At 57.8% G+C, this 21679-nt stretch overlaps 3 protein-coding genes across 6 annotated transcripts; 2 read left to right on the top strand and 1 right to left on the bottom strand.

Annotated features, from left to right (window-relative positions):
- Positions 1–149: 149 nt before the first annotated feature.
- On the bottom strand, positions 150–2638 carry LOC107323144 (tyrosine-protein phosphatase non-receptor type substrate 1-like). The gene is made up of 6 exons (XM_015881953.2): positions 2527–2638; positions 2015–2158; positions 1335–1679; positions 930–1244; positions 518–847; positions 150–428 (listed from the first exon to the last, which is right to left on the bottom strand). Exons 2-6 carry the CDS (start codon positions 2079–2081, stop codon positions 325–327), a joined length of 1161 nt encoding a protein of 386 aa, XP_015737439.1. The 5' UTR covers positions 2082–2158; positions 2527–2638; the 3' UTR covers positions 150–324.
- Positions 2173–5070, top strand: LOC107323148. Of its 2 annotated transcripts, none has more exons than XM_015881959.2 (5): positions 2173–2773; positions 3469–3813; positions 3943–4138; positions 4313–4355; positions 4546–5070. In XM_015881959.2, exons 1-5 carry the CDS (start codon positions 2305–2307, stop codon positions 4672–4674), a joined length of 1182 nt encoding a protein of 393 aa, XP_015737445.2. In that variant the 5' UTR covers positions 2173–2304; the 3' UTR covers positions 4675–5070. The 2 variants fall into 2 exon arrangements, with proteins under 2 accessions (XP_015737445.2, XP_015737446.2); XM_015881960.2 differs by having other exon boundaries at positions 2175–2773; positions 4316–4355.
- Positions 5071–10507: 5437 nt separating this feature from the next.
- Positions 10508–21279, top strand: LOC107323135 (tyrosine-protein phosphatase non-receptor type substrate 1-like). Of its 3 annotated transcripts, none has more exons than XM_015881932.2 (9): positions 10508–10594; positions 13559–13637; positions 17704–18054; positions 18145–18459; positions 18542–18889; positions 19094–19189; positions 19347–19368; positions 19467–19509; positions 19910–21279. In XM_015881932.2, exons 2-9 carry the CDS (start codon positions 13571–13573, stop codon positions 20186–20188), a joined length of 1521 nt encoding a protein of 506 aa, XP_015737418.1. In that variant the 5' UTR covers positions 10508–10594; positions 13559–13570; the 3' UTR covers positions 20189–21279. The 3 variants fall into 3 exon arrangements, with proteins under 3 accessions (XP_015737418.1, XP_015737417.1, XP_015737419.1); XM_015881931.2 differs by lacking the exon at positions 10508–10594 and adding an exon at positions 13058–13371; XM_015881933.2 differs by lacking the exon at positions 10508–10594 and adding an exon at positions 13223–13385.
- The last annotated feature ends 400 nt before the right edge of the window (positions 21280–21679 follow it).

Below are 21679 nucleotides of genomic sequence, written 5' to 3' on the forward strand. Positions count from 1 at the left end.
CCCCGCGGCCCTGAGGGTTCGACCCGGCGAGTTCGACCCTGAGGGTTGGACCGTGTGGGTTCGGCCCTGAGGGTTCGGCCCTGCGGGGTGTCGCCCCGCTCGATGGTTCCCCCTCGCCCCAACACCCCATAGGAAAGCACGGCGAGGAGTTGGGCAGTATGTTGTATTGAGTTGGGCACGAGGTTGTGCATCGATTTCATCTTCAAAAGTCGGTTATAGAAGCAGTGGGGTCGGGAGGGCGCAGGCCGGGCCCATCCCAGTGCTATGGGGCTGTGAAGGGCTGTATGAAGATGATCCTTGTCCTGGAGCTCAGCCCAGCAATGCTCAGTGCAGGATGCGCCTGAAGAGGAAGAAGAGGACGATGGCCAGGAGCGCCTTGTCCAGCAGCAGGCCGAGCCATAAGCCAGGGTAGGACAGGAGAGAGGAACCTGTGTGGGTACAGACATGAGTGTGAGGCCGCAGACTGCACTCAGCTCACCCCGCAGCTCTCACGCACTGTTGTGTTTGGTGGATCTACCTCTGGGTTCCCACTGGGTTGGGACAATGACCCGCAGGGTGTACGTGCTGGAGATGGGCTCCTGGTTCTCGTGCACCACCCGGCAGGTGAACCTGGAGCCGCTCTTCTCCTCCCCCGCCTGCACCATCAACGTGCTGATCTGCTCAAACAAGCCCTGGGAGGTCTCTGTTGGCTGCGCGCTGCTCCCCGCGTTCATCTCCGTCCCGTTCTCCAGCCAGGTGATGCTCACAGCTCCCGGGTAGAAGCCCTGCACGCGGCAGGTGAATTTCACTGTCTCATTCACCTGCACGGCTCCCGGCGGTGCGGCGACCACAGACACGCTGGGGGGAACTGGGAAGAGAAGCAGCACTTGGAGCTGGAGTCCCTCAGCCCACGGCTCAGCCCTGCCCCAACCCCGGGCTGTGAGCCTCACCTCGCAGGACCCGGCCCAGCACGTACGTCCTGGTCAGCGGGGCTGGCAGCGTGCTGTGCTGCACCTCACAGGTGAGCTCCGAGCGGACATCGCCCTTGCTCAGCTTCACCTGTACGGTGCTGGACACGCTGTACAAGGAGTCTGGCAGCTCTGCGGTGATGGGGGGCGGCACAGCCCGAACTGGAGTGCTGTTCTTGAGCCATTTCACCTGGATCTCACGGGGGAAGAACCCTCTGGTGCTGCAGGTGAAGGGCACCGACTGCCCTGGCACCGCTCGGTCACTGGGCTCTGACATGGCCAGCTCGGAGGGTCTGGCTGTGGGAGAAGCATCAGCCCATCAGGGAGCGTCCTGCCCCTTGCAGCCCCACAGGAGAGCCCACCAGGACAGGCTGGGATCCCACTCACCGTGCACCAACACCTCCGTGCCCCCACCGCTCTTAAAGAACTCTACACCAATCGTGCCTTTGACAAACTTCACACAGTAATAGGTGCCAGTGTCCTCCAGATGGACATCCCTGATGCGGATGGAGAGGTCTTCGTTGGACTCAGCATCTACTCTCGTCACACGTGGGACGGAGCCTTTCGGGTCATAAATGGTCTGATTGCTGCTGCCCTGGACCTTCCACCACCTCACAGGGCCAATAGGACCCATTCCAACTTTAGTGCAGTTCAGGGTCAGGACCTCCCCTTTGATCACCACCACTGGGCCCCGGGGCTGCTGCAGCTTGAAGTCTGGATATGGCTGGGCACCTGGGGACAGTGGTGGGAAAGTTTGGGGCTGGCAAGAGGCTCTAGAGCCAGGATGCAGCACCTGAACATCTCTAGACCTCAAAGCAGGAGGCAGAGAGATGTTCCCATCTGTCACACCGCATGGCAGCTGGCACTGTGACACTGCACTGTGGGACAAAGACAGCAGGTAGTTGGACATGGTCAAATAAAGAAGGCTGCTTGGCTGGGGACAAAAGCAAGCTGGAAGATGGGAGAGAATAGCCCCAAATATCTTTAGGTTCAAAGAAGGGCTGCCCTGCCAGCAGCAATGGGGAGTGCATCCAGGAGAAGGCTGCAGCTGTGCAGGACACACTCACCTGGGGCATTGTGGAGCAGGAGCAGCACCAGGCAGGTGAGAGGCATCGCCTGAAGTGCCAGAGTCATGGTGAGTGCTATGTTCTGCTACCTGCTGCTGTGGTTCAGTGTGGCTCAGAGTGGTGGGGCCCCAGGCTTTCTTCCTGCTGAAATGGGAAGGAAGGGTTTTGGGTTTTTCCACTGACCATGCTCCTCTCTGCAGCCCTGTGCAATCCCAGAGGGTGCCAATGGTGTTTGTGCCATCTTGTTTTGATGAGTGTTTCTTGTCATTGATGCTGGTCCTGTTCCGTCCATGAGTAAGTGCCACAACCAACATGGGGCAGCTGGAGAGACTGGCTCCAAACTGGCGTGCACCTCAAGCACGGGAGGCTGCTGTGCCACTTGTGCAGGGCTTCCACAGAGCCCCCCTGCTGCCGTCTTGCTGAGACCAAGGTCAGAGCTGCTCTCCTGCCCTGCAGCCACTGCATCCCCTATGCTCTGTGCGGGGTTTAGGGTGAGCTCAGGGTGCACCAACCTGGGATGCACTTTGAGGTTTAACCCGGCTGAGCTCCCTGCTGGTTCAGTGTCCTACCAGCTGTCCCAAGCAGGCACCAAAAGCGTTAACAGCGTGCGCCGCTCGCCTCCATTTCCTGTGCAGCTTCTCATTTTCCTTCTGGAGTCAGAGCCCAAACTTTCGGCAGCGCCGATGGCTGAGCTCCACACTGCGCTGCTGGCTCAGCTCCTGGTCGGGCAGCTCAGCCTCTTCCTGGCATGGGTGTGGGGTGAGTACGGGGCAGCACAGCAGCAGAAGCTGTGGTCAGCTCTCCTAGTACCTGTTCCTGCTGCCTGACACAGCCACTGAGTTGGGAGGGGTTGACGCAGCCACGATTGGGTCTGTGCTGTCTGCACCCCTGCAAAAATAAACCCTGGGTGGGAGCTTTTCGGACATTCAGGGTTTGTGTGGGGCTGTTTGGGGTGAGGGACAACCCACCTCCCATCCGTGCACTCCTTGGCCATTTCCCCCAGTGCTGGGATGTGGCACTTGGCCTCGGGTGTGTGCCCAGCATGAGGGATATGTGGGGTCTGGTGCACTGCGTTTCATTGCCACATCCAAAAGCTTTGGGCAGGAGGGGCTGGGAGCAGGAGCTGGGATCCTGTTGAGGGCATTTAGCAGCGCTGAGGGAAGGCCATGCTGGAGGGAATGAAGGGCTTTTTGTGCCTGGATTCTCTCCCCCCAGTGGCACTAGTGCCAGGCATAAGGAGCACAACAGGAGTTGAAATCTCTCCCCGTGCCCATTTTGAAGCTGGCTTCCACCACTCCCATTAAGTGCCATTTTCTCCCCCCACACCCAGCTTTATTTCTCAGCTGAGGTGCTGAGCGAGCTGTGGGTGCTCTGCCTGTGCTGGGCAGGAGGAACAAAGCAAGCTGTCCCCTCCTTGCTGAGCTCAGACCCTGCTCTGTTGTTCTCACATGCAGGTGCCCAGGTGGGATGGAGCTTTGAGGTGAAGCAGCCCGATAAATGGATGTGGGTGACTGTGGGGCAGACGCTGACCCTGAACTGCACAGTGACTGCATCGGGTCCCATCGGCCCTGTGAAGTGGGTGAAGGGCTGGGGCAGCAGCAGTCAGACTGTGTATGATCGGAAAAGCTCCTCACGCCGTGTGACGAGGGCATTGAACGAGTCCAACACAGACTTCACCATCCACATTGTGGACATCCATCCAGAGGACGCCGGCACTTATTACTGTGTGAAGTTTGAAAAGAAGATCGTGGATAATGAGATGTTGAGTCGTGGTCAGGGCACGAAGGTGTCAGTGTATGGTGAGTGGGCTTCCATCCTGGTGTGACCCCATTGTGGCTGTCCCAGCTCAGCCCCAGCCCTTCCCACAGCCAGGCCCACACTGCGCTATGCCCACCACCTTCTCCCTACTTTACTTTGTGTCCCCACAGAGACCTCTCCATTCCCCAGCATAGAGGTTGCAGCTGCTGTGCTCTGCTTCATCCTCCTCATCTTCATCCTCGCCTTCTGCTTGTACCGCAGGAAGCAGAGGGGAGGGGAGCAGAGCCAACACGTGGCTGAGGTGACCACGGGCAGCTGCTCACCCTTCCCTGTTCCATGCTGTGCAGGGAGCCCTGGGACCCCCAGGTTGGTACCCCTGCCTTTTCCCTCTGCACTGCGAGGTGAGCAAGCTGCCTCACTTGGCTGCAGTTTAGGGAAAATAGCATTGTGTTTTGCTCTGGGCCTGGGTGATGTTTGCTGTGGGTGTGGTGGGGTGCTCAGCTGCCTGGTCCTTGCTCTAACAACTGTCCTTTCCTCCAGCAGTGAAGTCCAGGATGCAGAGAACCCAAAGCTGATGCACCAGGTATGAGCAGGGTGTGGATATGGGGCAGGGTGTGGATATGGGGCAGGGTGAAGCCCTGATGCAGGTGAGCTGCTTTGCACTGCCACCACCAGGGTGGTGGTGGTGGCTGAGCACCCAGCTGTCCATGCACTCTGCGTGGAAGCTGCCATGCAGGGCTGATTTTGGCAAGGTTTTCTACATTTTTTTATAGCAAAGCAGTGAGGTGGACAAGGACATCCACTATGCCGACCTGCAGCCCCTGCCTGCAGCTCGGTGGCCCAGCAGGAGACATGGCACTGAACACTCCGAGTACGCCAGCATCAGGGCAGCTGCTAAGTGAGCTGGTCCTGCCACAGCACTGAGGCAGGAAGCAGAGACTTTCTGTGGGGCAGCAGAAAGAAGAAGTGGAGCTGCTTGGAGCCGGCCAAGCTTGGCACGAGGATCTCAAAGCTCTCCTTCCTGTCTTGGTGGCCATGCCAGGGAGGGGCAGGCCCAGCTCAGGCTCATCAGAGCCTCTTCAGGAGCCAGCAGCTCCCCAGGGTGCAGGATCAGGGCAGTGAGCTGAGCACCTCTGCCTTGTGCAAGCTGTGTGGTGCTATTGGCTCCAGGAGGACTTCATGAATGTCTCCGCCAGCACAGGCAACCAGAGCTTTCCCAGCTCAAGAGATCCGTCATTTGTATCATCCCATCGCCACACCGAGCTCATCCTCATTAAAGCCAGCAAACAGCCCTGCCACCTGCTCCTGCTGTGTTCAGAGTCAGAACGATGCCGCAGTTGCTGCGGGGCCCTGGAGATGTGTGGCCAGCACAGCCTTGTGCTGGTTCACACTGTGCTGCTGCCGGCTTCGTGCTGAGCCCCCCAGCAGCTCCCACCGAACAGGGCTGGGATTAAACAGAGCAGAACCAGCTCTGCCCTGACCCACCTGAATGGTTGGTGAGGGGCAGGCTGTGCTCCCTGCTCCTGCAGCCCTGGCTCTTGCCACACTCATCCCCAGCCCACTCCTTCCTTCTCTCAGTCCTTTGTAACCCACATCCTGTGGCCACACGCCGGGAGGAGGACGGAGCGAGGTGGAGGCAGGGAGCTGTGTCATAGGCACTTTTCCTGCAGAGAAATCATTGCAGCTGCCTCTGACCTTGAAAGCTGTAAGCACTTATCAGCTTTCAACTATTTTATCTGCTTTTCTGTGAAATATGAAAAGAGAAGTGAAAGAGGACAGCATGAGATATCTGCATGTGTGCACGCAGGGGAACTGTATGGGGACACAGAGATGGTTATCAAGGGGCGAATTGTTGCAAGGGGAGGGAAGGCACTTGTGAAATTCATTTGCATGGCTGAAGCAGCATCCACTGCACCAGGGGACGGGTCATGGGGGTGGTTTTGGGGTTGTTCTCCTTGGGGAACAGCTCAGGGGCATGTGGCACCCAGTGAGACTGGGTGTTTGTAAGGAGCCCAGTGCTGTCCCCCTCTGCCCGATGCCAGGGGGCACACAGGGGCTGTAGCACTGGGAGCTGGGATGGAGCTCTGGAGCAGTGAGCTCTGCACCTGGACAGAGCTGATGGTGAAACAGGGGCTGCCATAAGCAGAGCAAAGGGTGCCCAGCCCCATACTTGGGGGGACTGGAACCAGGGACAGACCTCGCATAGGAGGGGAAATGAGATTGGAGGGCATTCAGCACTTTTGACTCTCTGGGCTGGGCCAGGAGTGGGGAAATCCAGTTTGATGCAAGCATATGCAAAGCAGCAAGGAGCAAGGCACGGCGGAACACTGTGCACCTAGGAAAGGCCCAGGTCTGCGGCTTACGGCCCAGGAAAGGGATTTGGTGGTTATTAAAGGAAAATCCTTTAAGCCATCAGCCCGGGGTGTGCCGGCAGTGAAAGCACAAACAAGAGCCCGAGCGTGGACACAAGGTAGGAGCGCAGCGGGCAGCACCTCGGGGTGCATTGGGGGTCTGTGCACTGAGAATGGGGGTGGTGGTGAGATCCAAGCCATGTCCCCATGGATATCTGCTCCACTGCTGGCCCCGAGAGCTGGGAAATGGTTCTGGGGCTGCAGGGGCTGGGCCAGGAGCTGGTGTGGGAAGAGTGGCCGTGGGGAAAGCAGAGGGGAGCATGAGGCTCCAGTAGAACACACGTAGCTACAGTGAGAGGTCAGCCCAGGGGGTGTGAGTGATGGATGAGGCCGGTGTGGGGGAGGAGTGAGGAAGAATGTGGTCTCGGCAAGCAAACGGGGATGGCGGGATGGGGGTATGACTGGGTCACTCCTGCTTTGGCTCCATGGTGTCCACGCTGGGTGCCAGGGCAAGGAGAGGCTCTACTCATCCCTGGGGGGCAGGGGGGCTGGCAGTGCTTGCAAGGAAGCAGGACAAAGCTGAGCCTGTGCTGGAGCCAGGGCTGAGCAGGGGGGAAGGGAAAAGGACAGGGATAAATGTGTGAAAAGCAGAGTCCAGTGCTGGCTGTGCCTGCTGCAGGGATGGGCAGTGCCTTGGGGCTGCCTCTGTCTGCGATGCTCCTGCTCTGACCCCATCCCTGTTCTTGCCACCAAGAGACTGCAGTGACCACAAAGCCTGTGGGAAAATGGCCATGGGACAAAGAGCATCCAAAGCCACAGGGAACCCCACGGGGACATCACAGTGCCATTGGGTCCTGATGATGCCCCGCTATCCTGTGGGGACCTGGCAAAGCCATGGGGATGCTATAATGCCATGGAGACCCTGCGATGCCATTTGGGCCCCCAGTGCCTTGGGGGCCAGATGATGCCATGGGGATGCCATGCCAGGACACCAATTGGGAGCAGCCCTAGGAGCTCATGTGATGGCAGTGCCTGTCCCCAGGCTCCTGCTGGGCTCTGTGCTGTCGTCTCAAGGGACAGAGCAACACAAAACCCCACAGTCCTCAATTTATCAGGCCAGCATTCTATTCGGAAAGCAAGGAAAGAAGCAGAAGCAAAGCAGTGACACGTTTTGTGCTGTCCCTGATTTATTTTGTGCCTTTCTTATTGAACCTTATTCCTTGGTCTCATGCTTATTGTGGATTTTTATTAAAGGGGATAAATAGGGCTGGGATTTGGGGTTGTCATAGGAACTGCTTCAGTGCTGTGGCCTCACTGCCAGCTTTGTTATTCCCCCCAGTTTCCCTATGAGGAGAGGCCTCGGCTCTCTCCAGGTGTTCTTCCAGCCCTGTAAGCTCAGCCTGGACATAGTGCATTATGAAGCACCATCATCCCACAGGAATGGGGGCTGTACTGGGGCACGGTGGGACCTTCTATAGCCCTGACTATGGGGACAGGGGGCCCTGCTGCGTGCATGGGGTCCTCAGGTCTGTGTCACGGCTGGTGACATCCGTGGGACCCCCAAGCTGAGCTGAGGAGCAAAGCAGCTCTCTGGAGGATGCTGCTCACACACATGGATTCTCTGGTGCCTGAGAAGCTGTGCTGGGAACCACCCTGCCCTGCCTGGTCCCACTTCTGTGGCATCATTGGAGCTGTTGGGCAGATTGGAGCCGGCCCTTCTGTCCATTCCCCATCCTCCCTGCCATGGGCATTAGGGGACAGAGAGCGAAAACGAAAGCCATCAAACACATTTCAAAGGAAATCCTTTACACCCAGCACTCATTTAGCCTTGGCGGTGCTCCGTTGGGGGGATGTCATTGAGGCCACAGTGCTGGCAAGGATTACAGATGGATTTCCAGGGCTGTGGGACGAACAGGAACATTCAGAGCTGAAGAAAGACTTACTTTGTGCTCTTGGTGTTTGATGGGACATTGCCTGGGGACGGCGGCCATCAGAGCCAGCATTGCTGCCCTGCCCGGGATCAGCACCCATGGGGGCAGTGGGGCAGGCAGGGAGGGGTGTCCTGGTGACCTGACCTATGGGGTCAGCTGCAGGTGGCACAGCTCCCCACGTGCATCCTGCCTTAAAGAGCTGCGTGCACAAGGACGTGTTGCTGCAAAGGGGTTTTACGTAGGAAATGAGCTGCTGGAGGTTGGGGGGGGGGATGCCGTGTGCTTGGGCATGATGCTACGGGAACCCCATCTCCAACAGCACGGAGCGACCTTAAAAGCTCAGCTGCACTTGGCTGCAGCCCCAGTGCTGGCAGCGCCCTGAGCCCGGCACAAGTGCCCCTCTTAGGACAAGTGTAAAGGAAAGGAGAAAATATTTAGAGAGGCAGCAGAGCGCGGCAAGCAGGAGCAGCCTGGATGTGCTGGATGTGCTGAGGTGCTGCCAGCACACAGGGGCCATGTTGTGCCAGCGGTGAGCCCTGGGGTGCCCCCCATAGAGCAGAATGGGGCCCCATAGGGGGGCTCAGCCCGTGGGGTGGGCGGCACAGCGGGGAAACAGAGCGGTCTGTAAATAATTGCATCTGACAGCTCCATTGCTTCCACAAGGTTCAGCCTTAATTTCCTAACGGTAGCATTCACCATGGCAACGTGTAAAAATAACGTATCCCTGAGCGAGGCAAATTCCCCATAAACATCTCCTGCTTCCAGGAGCGAGGGGAGCCCCGGCCATGGGGTGTGAGCAGGAGAGCCCCACTGCTCTGCCCATGGCAGCACCCCAAACCCCACTGTGTGCCAGCACCCCACTGCTGGGACAGGTGGGGTGTTTGGGTTGGGAGCAGCTGGGTGTTTAATTAGCGGCGTTAAGCGCTTACACCCCGCAATGATGATTTTATTTGTTAATCCTTCGGGCAATGCGGAGCGCACAGCAGCTAATTGGGTGGATATCATTAATGCCGGCGGTCAGAGCCGCTGCTAAAGGGCCGCTGTGCAGTGATTGCTGGAGCGTTTCATCTGTGCTATACACAATTGAGTTTTGCTCCCCATGAATGAACTTCATGCCCTGCACATCACAGGGCAAGAGCTCTGCCCTGGGCTCCAGCAGTGCCCTCGGTGTCCCACAGCACTGCATTGCTCTCTGAGAGGTGTGGGCTTAGTGGCACCGGGCACAGCTGGGACCCTGCATCCACAGCCCTGTGCCATGCAGGTGCAATGCAGGTGCAATACACACACAGTGCACACACACAACAGGCTCCCCACAGACACCCACTGGTGCTCACTCTGACTTCATTGGGCAGCATTGAGGTACAGCCACCACGGCCCAGGGAGCACAGCGAGCGTTATCTGCTGCTGCAGCCACGGATGCACTTCTGTGATAACAATTTGCCATCAATAAAGAACTCGGAGAGAATACGGAAACAAACAACAGAAAGCTGAAGAAAATCAAAGTGCTGTCACTGCTGAGCTGAGCACACAGGGCTGCAGACAGCATCACCACCCACAGCATCCCTGAGCTCTGCAGCCACGAGGTGCAGGATTGGCCCCTCTGCTGCTTTGTGACCTAGTCCCAGTGCATCCCCTGGCACTGTGGGACCTCAGCACCCACAATGGGACAGCAAAGCCTCCTCCAGAGCCAGATACAGGACCCTGCTCACCAGCTGACACCGACCCAGTGCTCACATCATTGTGTCCCCACCAGCTCCTGTCCCTGCAGCTGGCTTTTCTCACCATGGCAGCAGTTCAGCCCAAACCCAGCATCCCTCTGCTCCCAGGGCAGGCTGCCAGGCCAGGGCAGGATGTAGAACACCTTTCCTGCTGTGACACAGCCTGGTAGGAATTCCCCCTTGGAAATGTGTAGGGCTGTGTTAAGGAAGCCTGGTGGAGTTACCCCAGTGCCAGCACCTCTCGGCTGGAGCATCCCACGTGCACTGCAGGGACATGGATAAATAAACCCTGTAACATCACCCAGCGCATCATTTGCAGCACCAACATCCTCCCCTCTTCCTCCACACATCGAGCAATCAGAGCTAAACTGCTCCATAAATACCTCTTTATGGACTTCAAGAGCACCGCCTGGCCCTGGCAGAGCACTCCAGTAGTGCCAGGATGGAGAGGGCTGTGATTAGGAATTTGGCTCCTGCCCTGTCTGTCCTGCTGTGACTGGGAGCAGTGAGCACAACTCATCACTGTGAGGTCTCAGGAAGGACCTGCAACATCCCAGCATAGTTCTAAACCATCCCATAAAAGCATAAACAAAGCAGTTCTTACAAGCAGCTCCCCCCACCCCAAGCTCTGTTTTAGGTGAAGGATTTTGGCTCCATAGGAGGAAACCAGCAGCCCCCATCCTGCTTTACTATGGACATCACAGCTGCACTGGGGTCATAATGAAGCACCTGCAGCTCATTAATGTGGCATAAAGGGGTTCCCAGGTGCCACACTATTTCTTTTTCCAGCTGGGTGCTGCAGGGAGGACACACAGTGAGTGGGTATGATGCACTTTGCTCTCATCAGTGGGTATTTGTTGTGCTGTGCTGCTCTTCTATCGGTGTCTGTTGCTTTTAGGGTCCAGCTTGGGTGCATCTGCATTCTGCCTTGTGCACACGGGCTGAAGGTTGCTGCTTCCCATCCCCATGTTGGCATATTGCTTGTTAGAAGTTAACATCAGATAAACTAATTTAAGCTCCTTCTGTACTGGATGTCTTGGGCTAAGTTGGCATGGTACCTAATGAAGCTGAAGCTCCATTTGTTGTGCTGGAAGCCCTAAATATCAGTGGTGTAATTGGAAATCCCTCCTTAAGGAGATGTTTGCGTGCTTTTCTCTCAGCTGAGGGCCCTGCAAGGGCTGAACCCACAGCCTGGGGGTGATGGGGGAAGCAGTGGGGGGTTCTACAGGATGTGTGCCCCCAATGTGGGGCTGTGGGTCAGGATACAACTCTGTGGCTCTGAGCTTCTGTGGATCCCTGCAAACCTGTGTGCTACGTGTGTGCTGTTGGTGGTTGCTGGCTGCATGGGGATAGCTGTGATGCTGCTGTTGGGCTCGATATGGAGATTTGCTTGCAATCCTCCCTTCAAGGTGATGCTGATGCTCCAGCTGTGGTGCACCCTGACCCACCTTGAGGAAGTTGTTGCTTCAAAGCAATGGAGAATGATCCCAAACCCTTCCTTACCCCCAACAGCAGCTCCCAGGGGCTGGGATATGGTAGTGTGAGCCTGGAGAAGGGGTTGTGCTCTGGAGCATGGGGTTGCCACGGGTGCAACAACACAACAGTGCTGCAGAGCCTCCTGCTCACATGCACAGGGAACCACTTGTGATGGTGTCACATCTCCAAAGCACCACGCTCCCGTTTCTCTGCCTCCATCACAAGGGCTGCTCCCCAGCCCGGCTTCTCCAAACCCCGCATTCCAGCTCAGGGCTGCAGGCAGCAGGGAGGCAGCTCATACTGCCCATATGCTCCATAACATTAGAGCAGGAGCTGCTCTTCCCGGGAAGCTCGCGCCTCACCATCTGCTGTACCGTGGTACCTCCTCTTGCAGAGCTTTTTTAAGCTCCAACTTTCCTTCCCAAGCGCTCTGATTGCGCATAGGGCTGTCTGTGCTCCGTGATCATGGGTTTGTCTGTACCTTCAGTGCTGAGTAGAACAGCCCAGACAGGCTGTAGGCAGCCGGGCCCTCAGGAGCTGTGCTGCTGCTTCAAAAGAACCTGGATTGGAGGCAGGGCTGCGTCCCACCACCGCCTTGCCTTGCTCTGCTGGTGCAACTCCCAAACATGGGATCCAAGGTGCTACAGACCAAACCGTAGCCGATCCCGTTTCCTTTTCCCCATGCAAAGAGCTGATTTATCACCACGTTGCCTGTGTAAGAGGCCGAAAGCCAAACCTTGCTTCTGGCTCATGTGCTTGCCAGATGTGGGAAGGGGAAATGAGGCAACAGCTGTGCTGGGCTCTTGGGAGCTCCCTGGGAACAGCGATGGTTGGAGCTGCTCTGAGGGTGCAGGGGTGCAGCACAGCTGTCCCAAGTCCAGAGCAAGTGAGGTCACTTAAAGCTGGTTGTAATACGTGGGTGTATGTCATGCCCCTGTACCAGCAGGGCCGAGGGGGAGGCTTGCAGCACTAATGAGAATGCAGAGAACACACCCGGGCTGAGCAGTGTGCAGACTGATGGTGCCAAGACACTTCAGCTATCTTTGCTGTTTGTTTATGTGAAGCTCTAAATAAAGCCGACAGCCCCAGCGGCTGCTGGAGAGCGAGTTGGAGCTGATGCCTGTGGTGGTCCCAGCGTGGCTATGGCTGCTGCCCTTGGGTTGTGTCCTGTGCTGGGTGCTGCTCAGCTCCTGCCTGCAGGACAGTTTGCCATCCCTGAGTGAGTAGAGCACTGGGAGCTGCCAGTGATGCCCAGGTGTAGGGAGTGTGGCTGAGTGTAGTGCTGGGCATCAGGATGGTTCCTGGCCTTGAAGTGCCATGGGGAGGAACTGCAGCAGGAGCTGATAGTGGAGGATGTGTCTCCCCTGGGAGAGCCTGTATTGGAGCAGCAGGGATGTGCATCCCATGGGTGCTTTCTCCCTCAGCTCTATTTCTCATGGTGGTCACCTTGTCCTCATGCTATCACCGCTTTAGGCTCCCATCCTCTATGGTGGATGCTCCTGCTAAGCCTGTTGGGTGAGGGGACACACCAGGGATGTCTGTCTCATGAACTGGTGCAGGGATGGGATATAAGGACTTCTCCAACCTGCTCTGGGGTCCTCTCTTTGCTCAGTCTGACCCTGATAGACATGGAGTCTCCAAATCAGCCACTCATGCTTCTGCCATGAGCCCTCCTGGCTTGGCTGCCGGCACTGCGAGCTCTCTCGGATGGCACTAAACACCCACTGCATTTAGGAGCACTGTGTATCCCCACCACCTCCGTGCTTTCCCCGGTAACCCCACCGTAACAGCACCGGGCTTTGTGCCACGCTGTGAGCTGCCCGTGGCCATCGGAGCAGCTCCAGCCACCGCATCCCACCCCGTGCGGGCGCTGCAGCAGCTGCCCCATCCTCACCCGCATCCTTCCGTGGGGGGGGGGGCTCCCTCCGGCCCACCTTAAGAAGGCAGCTGCCGGTGTCCCGGGGGGAGCTCCCACCCACGACTTTGCCAGGAGCCAGGCGGTGCCGGGCTGCGGGGAGCCCCGCCGCTACCGGGGCCGCTCTCGGTGTCAGGGCAACGGAGGCGGCGCTGCGGAGGGGCGGTGCGGAGCGGAACGGCCCCGGGGCCGCTCGGGGCCCGGCCAGGTCCGTGCGATCCGGTACCGCGCTGCGGCGAAGCGGGGGGTGGGGGTTGGGGTTGGGGGGGGTACGGCCGTCCTTCCTCATTTGGAGGCTGAGAAGTGCCGTTTCCTTCTCCATCAGCAATTCTGCCTGGCTGGTCGGTTGGGTTTTGTTGTTGTTTTTCTCTCTCTGAAGCCGTTCTGTTCTCCAGGAGGAGTCGGAGATGGAGCCCCGTCCCCCCGCCTGGCCGCTGCTCTGCCTGCTGCTGCTCTGCCCGCCCTTCTGCCCAGGTGAGCCCCGAGCTCTCCGGTTTTGCTGTGTTTTTCCCTCTGTTCCCGTCCTTTCTGCCGCTCCTCTCCCCGCTCCCAACCCCGCACCGGCCGCGATGCGGTGCCGCCGCTCTTTGCTGTGACCTTTCCAGGCGATGACCTCCAGCGAGGGGCCCGGCTGCGTTACTCTCAGCACGGAGCCGTTCATCCATCCCCCTCCGCAGCCACATGCGGGAATTAGGGACGTGAAGAGGCACGTTGCTTCCAGCCCTTTGCCCAGCATCCCGACGGCTCCGGGAGCGGCGCATCGCCTCCGGCATCGCTGCGGATGGGAGGAGGGCAGCTCAGTGGGGAGCTCTCGTTAAAACCCAAACCTGGTTTTTATGGCTGCCCTTCCTCCCCCCCCCCCACCCCAATCCTGTCCTTGCTGCTCAACTGTTGAGCTCAGCAGAGCGGGGCTGCTCCCTGTGCTCTCACTTAAGGCTAATTCTGGGTCCCCTCTGGTCCCCTGTGGCTCTTTCTGCCCTCCTCTTGGCTCGTGGTCCCATAAGAGAGCGTTGTGTGAATGGACGGTCGGTGCTCTCCCCGGTGTTTCCCTTCCCCTATGGGAGCAGGAAGTTTCTTGGCCCACCAGGAACAGAGCCCTGCTGTGGGTGCTGCTTTCAAGGATGTTTCATTTCTAGAGTGTTTCAGTGTCGTTAATCTGGAGTGATAGCGCAGAGGAGCTGGGCTCCTTCTGGCCTGCTGTTGTCTGTGGCTTTTTGGGGGACGGAGCAAACTTTGTAGGGCAAAAGCAATGCACGTCCCCAATGGGCATTGTGCCTGTTTGGCTCTGTCCGGACCCCACGTCTCCCCTGCAGTGAGCTGCATGCCCTGGGCAGAGCTGTACCCCTCCAGGCCCGTTGGAGACCTTTCCCCTTGCAGCTCTCCTTTGGTGCAGAGCTGAGTGTGAACTCCAACAGAAAGCAAATGCTTTCGACACAGCACTGTTTGCTTTCCTAATTGCCTGCCCTCAGCTGGGGAGCATTGGCCCTGAGCTTTGTGCTCTGAGCTGCACAAAACCAAAGGAGGTTTTGGCTGTGAGCTCTGCCCCAGTGAAGCCACTGTGATTTCCTGCCATGATAATGGCTGAAGCGGAGCTGTTGAGCTTCACAAAGTGTGGCCCCAAAGGGACAACACCATTTTTTTTTTTTTCTATTGGGACAAAAAGATCCATTTTGGTCCCTGAAAGGACACAGGGCTCTGGGTTTCCAGTTGGTTGGAGAGCTGCTTTGTATGGGAGATGGTGCAGGTGTGCAAACCTTGTTTCTCAAGTGTGTTTCTAATGGGACCGTTCTTCCCCGTGATCCAGCTGTGCTGCAGAGGAGCAGGCAGGAAACAAAGGGGGAAAGGGGAGATCCTGCAGGATGTCTCCCTGTAGGGCAAAGAGCCCTCTGTGAATTCTCGGCTGCTTACAGCCCTTCTGTGTAAGCTTATGAAGGGCTTTGGTTTCCTGCAGCCCCCCCCCCCAGTCAGAAACCTGCTTGGCCACACAGCTGAGTTTCTGCTTCTGCTATAGGAAGGCAGCCCTCAAATGATGGCTGTGCATGATCCGAGGCATCCTCTGATGTCACCAATGTCAAATATAGCCCCTGCTATTGCCCTGCCCGGGTAACCATCCTGGGGTCTCTTATCCTCCAAATTGCTGCTTCCAGGCTCTTTTTATAGCCAGCACCTGTTAGTTTCCCCACAGCTTCTCCGTGCAGGTGAAATTCCATTGGGATTATTTTGGGGTGCTGCACAGTGCCCGCATGCCGGCGACCAGCTGCACGGCCCCGCTCCATCCCAGAGCTCCTTCCTTGGTGCCTTCAGAAGGAAAGCTATTTTTACCGGCCCGAAGCATTGCAGGCACCTTCTCCTGAATGAAAGCCCGGCCTCTTGCAATCTGTTCAGTATCAGATACTTCAAAAGGTGGAAATAGAGCGAAGAAAAATGTGTCACCGAGATGGAAAACTCGCGGCGCGTGGGGATGGTGCGTGATGGGAGCTGGGTGAGAACGAGGAAGGAGAGAGGTCTGCGTGGTGTAAGGGGAAGCTGGCTGCAGGGCAAGGGCAGGGGGAGGAGATTGAGTGGAAACTTTGCATTTCTTGGGTTGCGAGGGGTTTTAGTGCGACTTCCCCTTTGTGCTTTCCCATTACTGGGGGGGATGGGAGCGGGTTGTGCACCAGGATGGGTGTCAGGGTGTTCCTGTGCAGGGATGGCCATGTGGTTGTTATCCAGGAGGTGCAGTGGGGCAGGTTAAGGCAGCGAGGTGCCAGTACTGCATTCTGTGGCTGAAATTGGTGTATAACAGATTTCCTGCAAATCCTGAATGTAGCAATCTGCAGAGTGCTGGGCAAGCAGATCTGTGGGAAAATCTCTAAATTAGCACATGAAAGAAGAAAAAGAAATAGCCAAAAGCTGCGTTTCACTCTGAGCTGAGAGACTGTTTGGAGCCGTGTGATGATGGAGCCTCAGAGCTGCCAGCACAGAGATGCCAGTGCTGGGGGCCAGCGGGATCCCTGGCAGCCCCAACCAGGGTTGTGCTTTCTGGCTGAGCATTGCCCACACCCCAGCCCTGCTCTGGTGCCCATGTGTGCTCTGAAGCCCCCAGACCCTAAAGCTGGAGTCCTTCCTCCCCTCCAGGCACAGCGCGTGCCTCACCGGAGCGCAACAGATGGAGAGAGGGAGGATGCAGAGGGAACGCGTGGATTGGGGCAGGCTGTGCTCAGTGGGGCTGCACCAGGCTCCTGCAGTGTGATGGGTGCTGTGGGTGTCCGAGGGGATGGGGTGCAGGTGCACATTGCTCTGCTGCAAAGCCACTTCTCTGCAGGATTGTAGCTGGGAGCAGGGAGAGAAGCACTTGTCGTGCGGTGCGTGCGGAGAGGTCAGCAAAGCACCCCTGGAGCAATGCAGCTGCCCTGGGCACATAAAGGAGCTGGGGGTCTGTCCTGGAGGCAGCCGGTCTCCATGCCCAGAGTAGCTTTGTCCCATGTGGGTGCAGCGTGGGGCAAGTGATGCTTTATGACTTCCTCTCTGCGTTGCTCAACTGCTCTTGCAAAAAGCCCGTGGGCAGTGGAGGAGCTCGGGAGGGGCTCACCAGCTGAGCCGGCTGTGCTGTGTGCTGCCTGTGCCCAGGGCTCTGCTTTAGGGCTGCTCCCCAAACTTGGGTGTTAGTTGCACTTGCAGAAGCCCACACGGTCACTGGAAAACAGCAGCTCAGCCTGTTGCTCAGCTGGGACAGTTGGCATTTCCACCTTTTATCTTTTGGCACAGGTTTGGTTTGGTGCCACGTGTTGGCTTTGTGGCTCCAAAGGGAAGTGCCAAGGCCCAAAGCTTGTGTCTGTACTGGGGTACAGCTGCACCAATCTGCTCTGGGACCTGGTTCTCTATGCCAAGGGCCCGTGAGCAGGCTGTGGGGCTGCAGCTGCACCACGGTGCATGCATGGCCCTACCTCAATGTGTGTGCATGCTCCCAGTGCTGGCAGCTGCAGCAGGAGCTCCCTGATCAAATGCAATAGTCTTTGCACAGCTGTGGCAGCGCTCTCATGTCCTGCTCACCATCTCCAGAGTCATAGTGTGGTCATGTTAGATCAGCAGGGGACTTTAGGCTCTGGGAAGCTCAGGAAAGGTGCAGTGCTCCCATTGGGGCACGAGGCGGAGGCACAGCACTGCAGCTGCAGCCACGGTGCATCCAGGGCGCAGCTTTCCTCTGCTGGCTGCAGAAGGAACAGCATCGGCTACAGCTGAGAGCTGAGCATTGCTGGCACGGGTAGGGGCTGGAGCTCGGGAGATTCGGTGCAGAAAAAGTGGTTTTATGTCTGTGTCTGAGCTTGGTTTTCAATGTGGTGCAGCGCATGCCCTTGTTTCCTCGTGACATTCCTTGTTTTCCTCCCTGCGGTGGGTTGTGCTGGGGGCAGTGGGCTTGGATTGGTGTTTTGGCTGCACAGAGCGTGGCACATAGGGGTGCTCTGTACTGAGGGCACTGGGCTCACAGCTCTGCCCCTGTGCTGGGCTCAGGGCCCCCCTGTTGTCAGGAGGGACATAAGGGAGTCTTCTTGGTCCACAGGTTTGGATGCCCAGCAATATCCAGACTTCAAGCTGCAGCAGCCCCGGGGCCCAATGGTGGTGATCAAAGGGGAGGTGCTGACCCTGAACTGCACAGCATTTGGAATGGGTCCTATTGGCCCTGTGAGGTGGCAGAAGGTCCAGGGCAGCAGCAATCAGACCATTTATGACCCGAAAGGCGCCGCCCCACGTGTGAAGAGTGTAGACACTGAGTCCAACGAAGACCTCTCCATCCGCATCAGCGATGTCCGTCTGGAGGACACTGCCACCTATTACTGTGTGAAGTTTATCAGAGGCACCTTTGGTGAACAGTTCGTTACAAGCGGTGTGGGCACGGAGGTGTTGGTGCACGGTGAGTGGGGTCCCAGCCTGTCCTGGTGGGCTCTCCTGTGGGGCTGCAAAGGGCAGGACGTTCCCTGATGGGCCGATGCTTCTCCCACAGCCAGACCCTCCGAGCTGGTCATGTCAGAGCCCAGTGACCGAGCGGTGCCGGGGCAGTCGGTGCCCTTCACCTGCAGCACCAGAGGGTTCTTCCCCCGTGAGATCCAGGTGAAATGGCTCAAGAACAGCACTCCAGTTCGGGCTGTGCCACCCCCCATCACCGCAGAACTGCCGGACTCCTTGTACAGCGTGTCCAGCACCGTACAGGTGAAGCTGAGCAAGAATGACGTCCGCTCGGAGCTCACCTGTGAGGTGCAGCACAGCACGCTGCCAGCCCCGCTGAACAAGACATATGTGCTGGGCCGGGTCCTGCGAGGTGAGGCTCACAGCCCGGGGTTGGGGCAGGGCTGAGCCGTGGGCTGAGGGACCCCAGCTCCAAGTGCTGCTTCTCTTCCCAGTTCCCCCCAGCGTGTCTGTGGTCGCTGCACCGCCGGGAGCCGTGCAGGTGAATGAGACGGTGAACTTCACCTGCCGCGTGCAGGGCTTCTACCCGGGAGCTGTGAGCATCACCTGGCTGGAGAACGGGACGGAGATGAACGCGGGGAGCAGCGCGCAGCCAACAGAGACCTCCCAGGGCTTGTTTGAGCAGATCAGCACGTTGATGGTGCAGGCGGGGGAGGAGAAGAGCGGCTCCAGGTTCACCTGCCGGGTGGTGCACGAGAACCAGGAGCCCATCTCCAGCACGTACACCCTGCGGGTCTTTGTCCCAACCTCAGGGGAAACCGAGAGCTTCATTGGAGACAGCAGTGCGTGAGAGCTGCGGGGTGTATGTGGGGCGGGGTGGGAGGTCACCCCCCAGGGCAAGCTCAGAGTCCCACCAGAATGTGGGTTAAGATCTTTGTCCTGGGGGATGCTGCTGGATGTCCTGCTCAGTGCATGCAGTCTCATCACACTGAGCCTGGGGCTTTAAGGTCCACAGTGACATTTCTCACATGTGGTTCCCATTGTAGGAAGTCTCATCTACGTGGCCGTGGGAGTGGTGTGCACTGTGCTGGCGCTGCTGGTGATTGCCATTCTCTACCTCATCCGGACAAAGCAGAGCAAGGGTGAGGATAAGGAAACCACGTGCGTGGCATGGGGGGCAACTGCTGAAATCAAGTCCAAGCTCTGAGCAATGCAGTGTGTGGGTTGGTGTGCCTGGGGAAGTGGGGGTTCTGGGTTTGATAAACTGTTTCCTTCCTAAACTATTTCTCCCCCCTGCAGATAAGAGCTCTCCGTCTGCCAGGTAAGTGCACATCTCTGCTTTGCATCTGACCCCACCACCTCAATCTGCTCCATCACATGAGATGTGTGGTGCACCTGACCCCTCGTTTCCCCTTATAGGTTACACGAGCCGGAGAAGAGCAGCATGACCACCACCACCCAGGTGTGTCACCTACCTCGGGGTCCGGGGTGGGGAGCAGCCCCCAAGTGTGGGAGAGGAGGGTGGAGGTTGTGCATGAAGCGTCTCAGTGTCTCCACACTGTGGCCAAGGGGAGGAGGAGCTGCGGTGCTTCCCAGCATCATTTCTGCCTTTGCCTTCTCTCCCCCTCCTTCCGGGAAGGTCTGGCTTTAGGACTGGAAGCAGCTGCACCATAAGTACGAGGCAGTTTGTGGGGTTGTTTTGCATTTGGTGACGTGGTTGTGTGTGCTGTGGGATGGACACAGTGCTGCTACATGGGCAGTGTGGGGCGCGGGTGGTGTTGGTGCTTCGGAGCATTTTGATACGGGTGGGAAGGGGACTCACTGTGCAGTTTCCAAAAGAAAACATTTGGGGTCTCACCCAGGAGTCTGACCCCAACAACCTGACCTACGCCGACCTGAACTTCGCCAAAGAGAAGAAGAAAAGCATCCGCCGCATCATCGAGCTGAGCCAGCAGTCGGAGTACGCCTGCATCCAGGGCAGCAATAGCAGCAGCAGCAGCAGCCAGCAGGCTGCCAACAACGACAACCTGACCTATGCCGACCTGGACATGGTGCATCTCAGCAAGGCACCCCGGCGGCCCCCCCCATGCCCTGAGGAGAGCAGCTCTGAGTACGCCAGTGTCCAGATCCAGCGGCAGTGAGCGGGGCTGGGGCTCACAGGGGTCCCGGTCCCCCCCATCACCCTACAGAGGGACTTTCTCAGCAGCACTGATGGCCACAGTACCCGTGTTCTGGGGATGGGAGTGCAGCCTTTGGCACTGTGCCTACTCCTGGGGGTTGATGTCTGTTTGCAGACTTTTGGGATGGCTTTGAGGGTTCCTTGCCTTTGGGATTCCCCCCAGCCCTTGGCCGTGGGGACCCCTGAGTTGTGCACTGGGTTTGCTCACAGATCCTGAGGATGCGTCGCTGGAGAGCACTGCAGTGCAGCAGGGTTTGGGATGGTGCCTCCAGGCCAAGGGGCTCCCACCTGTCTTTGGGGGCTCTGCTGTGTGGAAAACAAACTCTGGCTTTAAAGGAGTGATGTCAGTGTCCACCTCTCATCCCAAGTGTCTCTTCCATGGGCTCTTGCACTGATGCCAATAGGACTGGGGGGCTGCAGGAGGCGAGCCACAGCCATGTTGGCTTTGCCCCATTACCAAACATCCTCCTCCTCCACACAGCCCAGAGATCTGTGCCCTGGGCTTATACAAAGCACGCAGCCCCCTCCAGCCATGCAGCTCTGTGTGTTTGGGGCCATGGTGAGCCCCTCATTGCCAGGCACAGCCCCCCCCACCCCTTGATAACGTTTAACATGTTCTAAATGTTTGCCATGTAACTCTTAATTTCTAGAGCTCTCAACCCCAGTGTTTCACGTGTTGTACGTGGGTGTACTGCTGTGTTCGTCGCACTAGGGTAAGATGTGCAGAATGAAGAATGGGGCCTCCATTAAATACCCCAGAAACCCCACTGAGCTTCTGTCTGACATGCCCCCCACCCCAGCTTGGATGTGGGCTGGGGGCACCAACAGCTCCCTGCAGCCAGGACCGGAGGGAGGGAGGCAGGCATCTTCAATGTGTCCCCTGCCCCAGGACCCCCCTCCAGAACCCATGGGACCAGTGTGGGGTGGGGGAGAAGCCCTGGCCTTGCTTTGGGATTTGTGTGACTGCCTGTACTGACTGTGATTTTTTTCTTCTTTTTTGTTTTCATTTTGCTTGCAAGATATTTTTATAATAAAAGTGGAAAGTCCTGTGCTTCGGTGGCTCTTGTGGCTGTCACTGTGTCGCCTGCCTGTGTGGTGGGGGGCCAGCAGCTTGTGTTGTGTTTTTGAAGGGGATTCATCCAGCACAGCCTCAATGCTGCAGCAAAGGGAAAAGGAGGAGGAAGAACAGCCTAGAGGTGAGGCTGGGGTTGTCAGTTCTGGGGCCCTGAGTGTGCATCCCCCAATGGCTTAGGGTGCCTGCAGCCCTGGGCAGTGAGGCTATGGAGAAGTTCTGTGTGGGTTGGGCTTTGCTGGCACAGAGCTGCTGCTGTTGGTCATGCTGTAATCGAAGCACGTGTGGGAATGGGGTGGTTTGGTCACTGTGCCTGGGTTCACAACCACAGCATGGCCTTAGGGCAGCAGCAGTGGGATTTGTGGGCACTCCTCAGGCACA

The sequence above is a fragment of the Coturnix japonica genome, chromosome 20, assembly GCF_001577835.2.
Source record: "Coturnix japonica isolate 7356 chromosome 20, Coturnix japonica 2.1, whole genome shotgun sequence".
NCBI lineage: Eukaryota > Metazoa > Chordata > Aves > Galliformes > Phasianidae > Coturnix > Coturnix japonica.

What these genes read in the sequence shown, in the direction of transcription:
- LOC107323144 (XM_015881953.2), bottom strand. Translation starts at nt 2,081, where the DNA reads ATGACTCTGGCACTTCAGGCGATGCCTCTCACCTGCCTGGTGCTGCTC. An exon ending in CACGGAGGTGTTGGTGCACG is followed by an intron (nt 1,245 to 1,334) that starts GTGAGTGGGATC and finishes CTTCTCCCACAG; the next exon opens with CCAGACCCTCCGAGCTGGCC. An exon ending in AACCCAGTGGGAACCCAGAG is followed by an intron (nt 429 to 517) that starts GTAGATCCACCA and finishes GTACCCACACAG; the next exon opens with GTTCCTCTCTCCTGTCCTAC.
- LOC107323148 (XM_015881959.2), top strand. Translation starts at nt 2,305, where the DNA reads ATGAGTAAGTGCCACAACCAACATGGGGCAGCTGGAGAGACTGGCTCC. An exon ending in CTTCCTGGCATGGGTGTGGG is followed by an intron (nt 2,774 to 3,468) that starts GTGAGTACGGGG and finishes TCTCACATGCAG; the next exon opens with GTGCCCAGGTGGGATGGAGC. An exon ending in CACGAAGGTGTCAGTGTATG is followed by an intron (nt 3,814 to 3,942) that starts GTGAGTGGGCTT and finishes GTGTCCCCACAG; the next exon opens with AGACCTCTCCATTCCCCAGC.
- LOC107323135 (XM_015881932.2), top strand. Translation starts at nt 13,571, where the DNA reads ATGGAGCCCCGTCCCCCCGCCTGGCCGCTGCTCTGCCTGCTGCTGCTC. An exon ending in CACGGAGGTGTTGGTGCACG is followed by an intron (nt 18,055 to 18,144) that starts GTGAGTGGGGTC and finishes CTTCTCCCACAG; the next exon opens with CCAGACCCTCCGAGCTGGTC. An exon ending in GAGCTTCATTGGAGACAGCA is followed by an intron (nt 18,890 to 19,093) that starts GTGCGTGAGAGC and finishes TTCCCATTGTAG; the next exon opens with GAAGTCTCATCTACGTGGCC.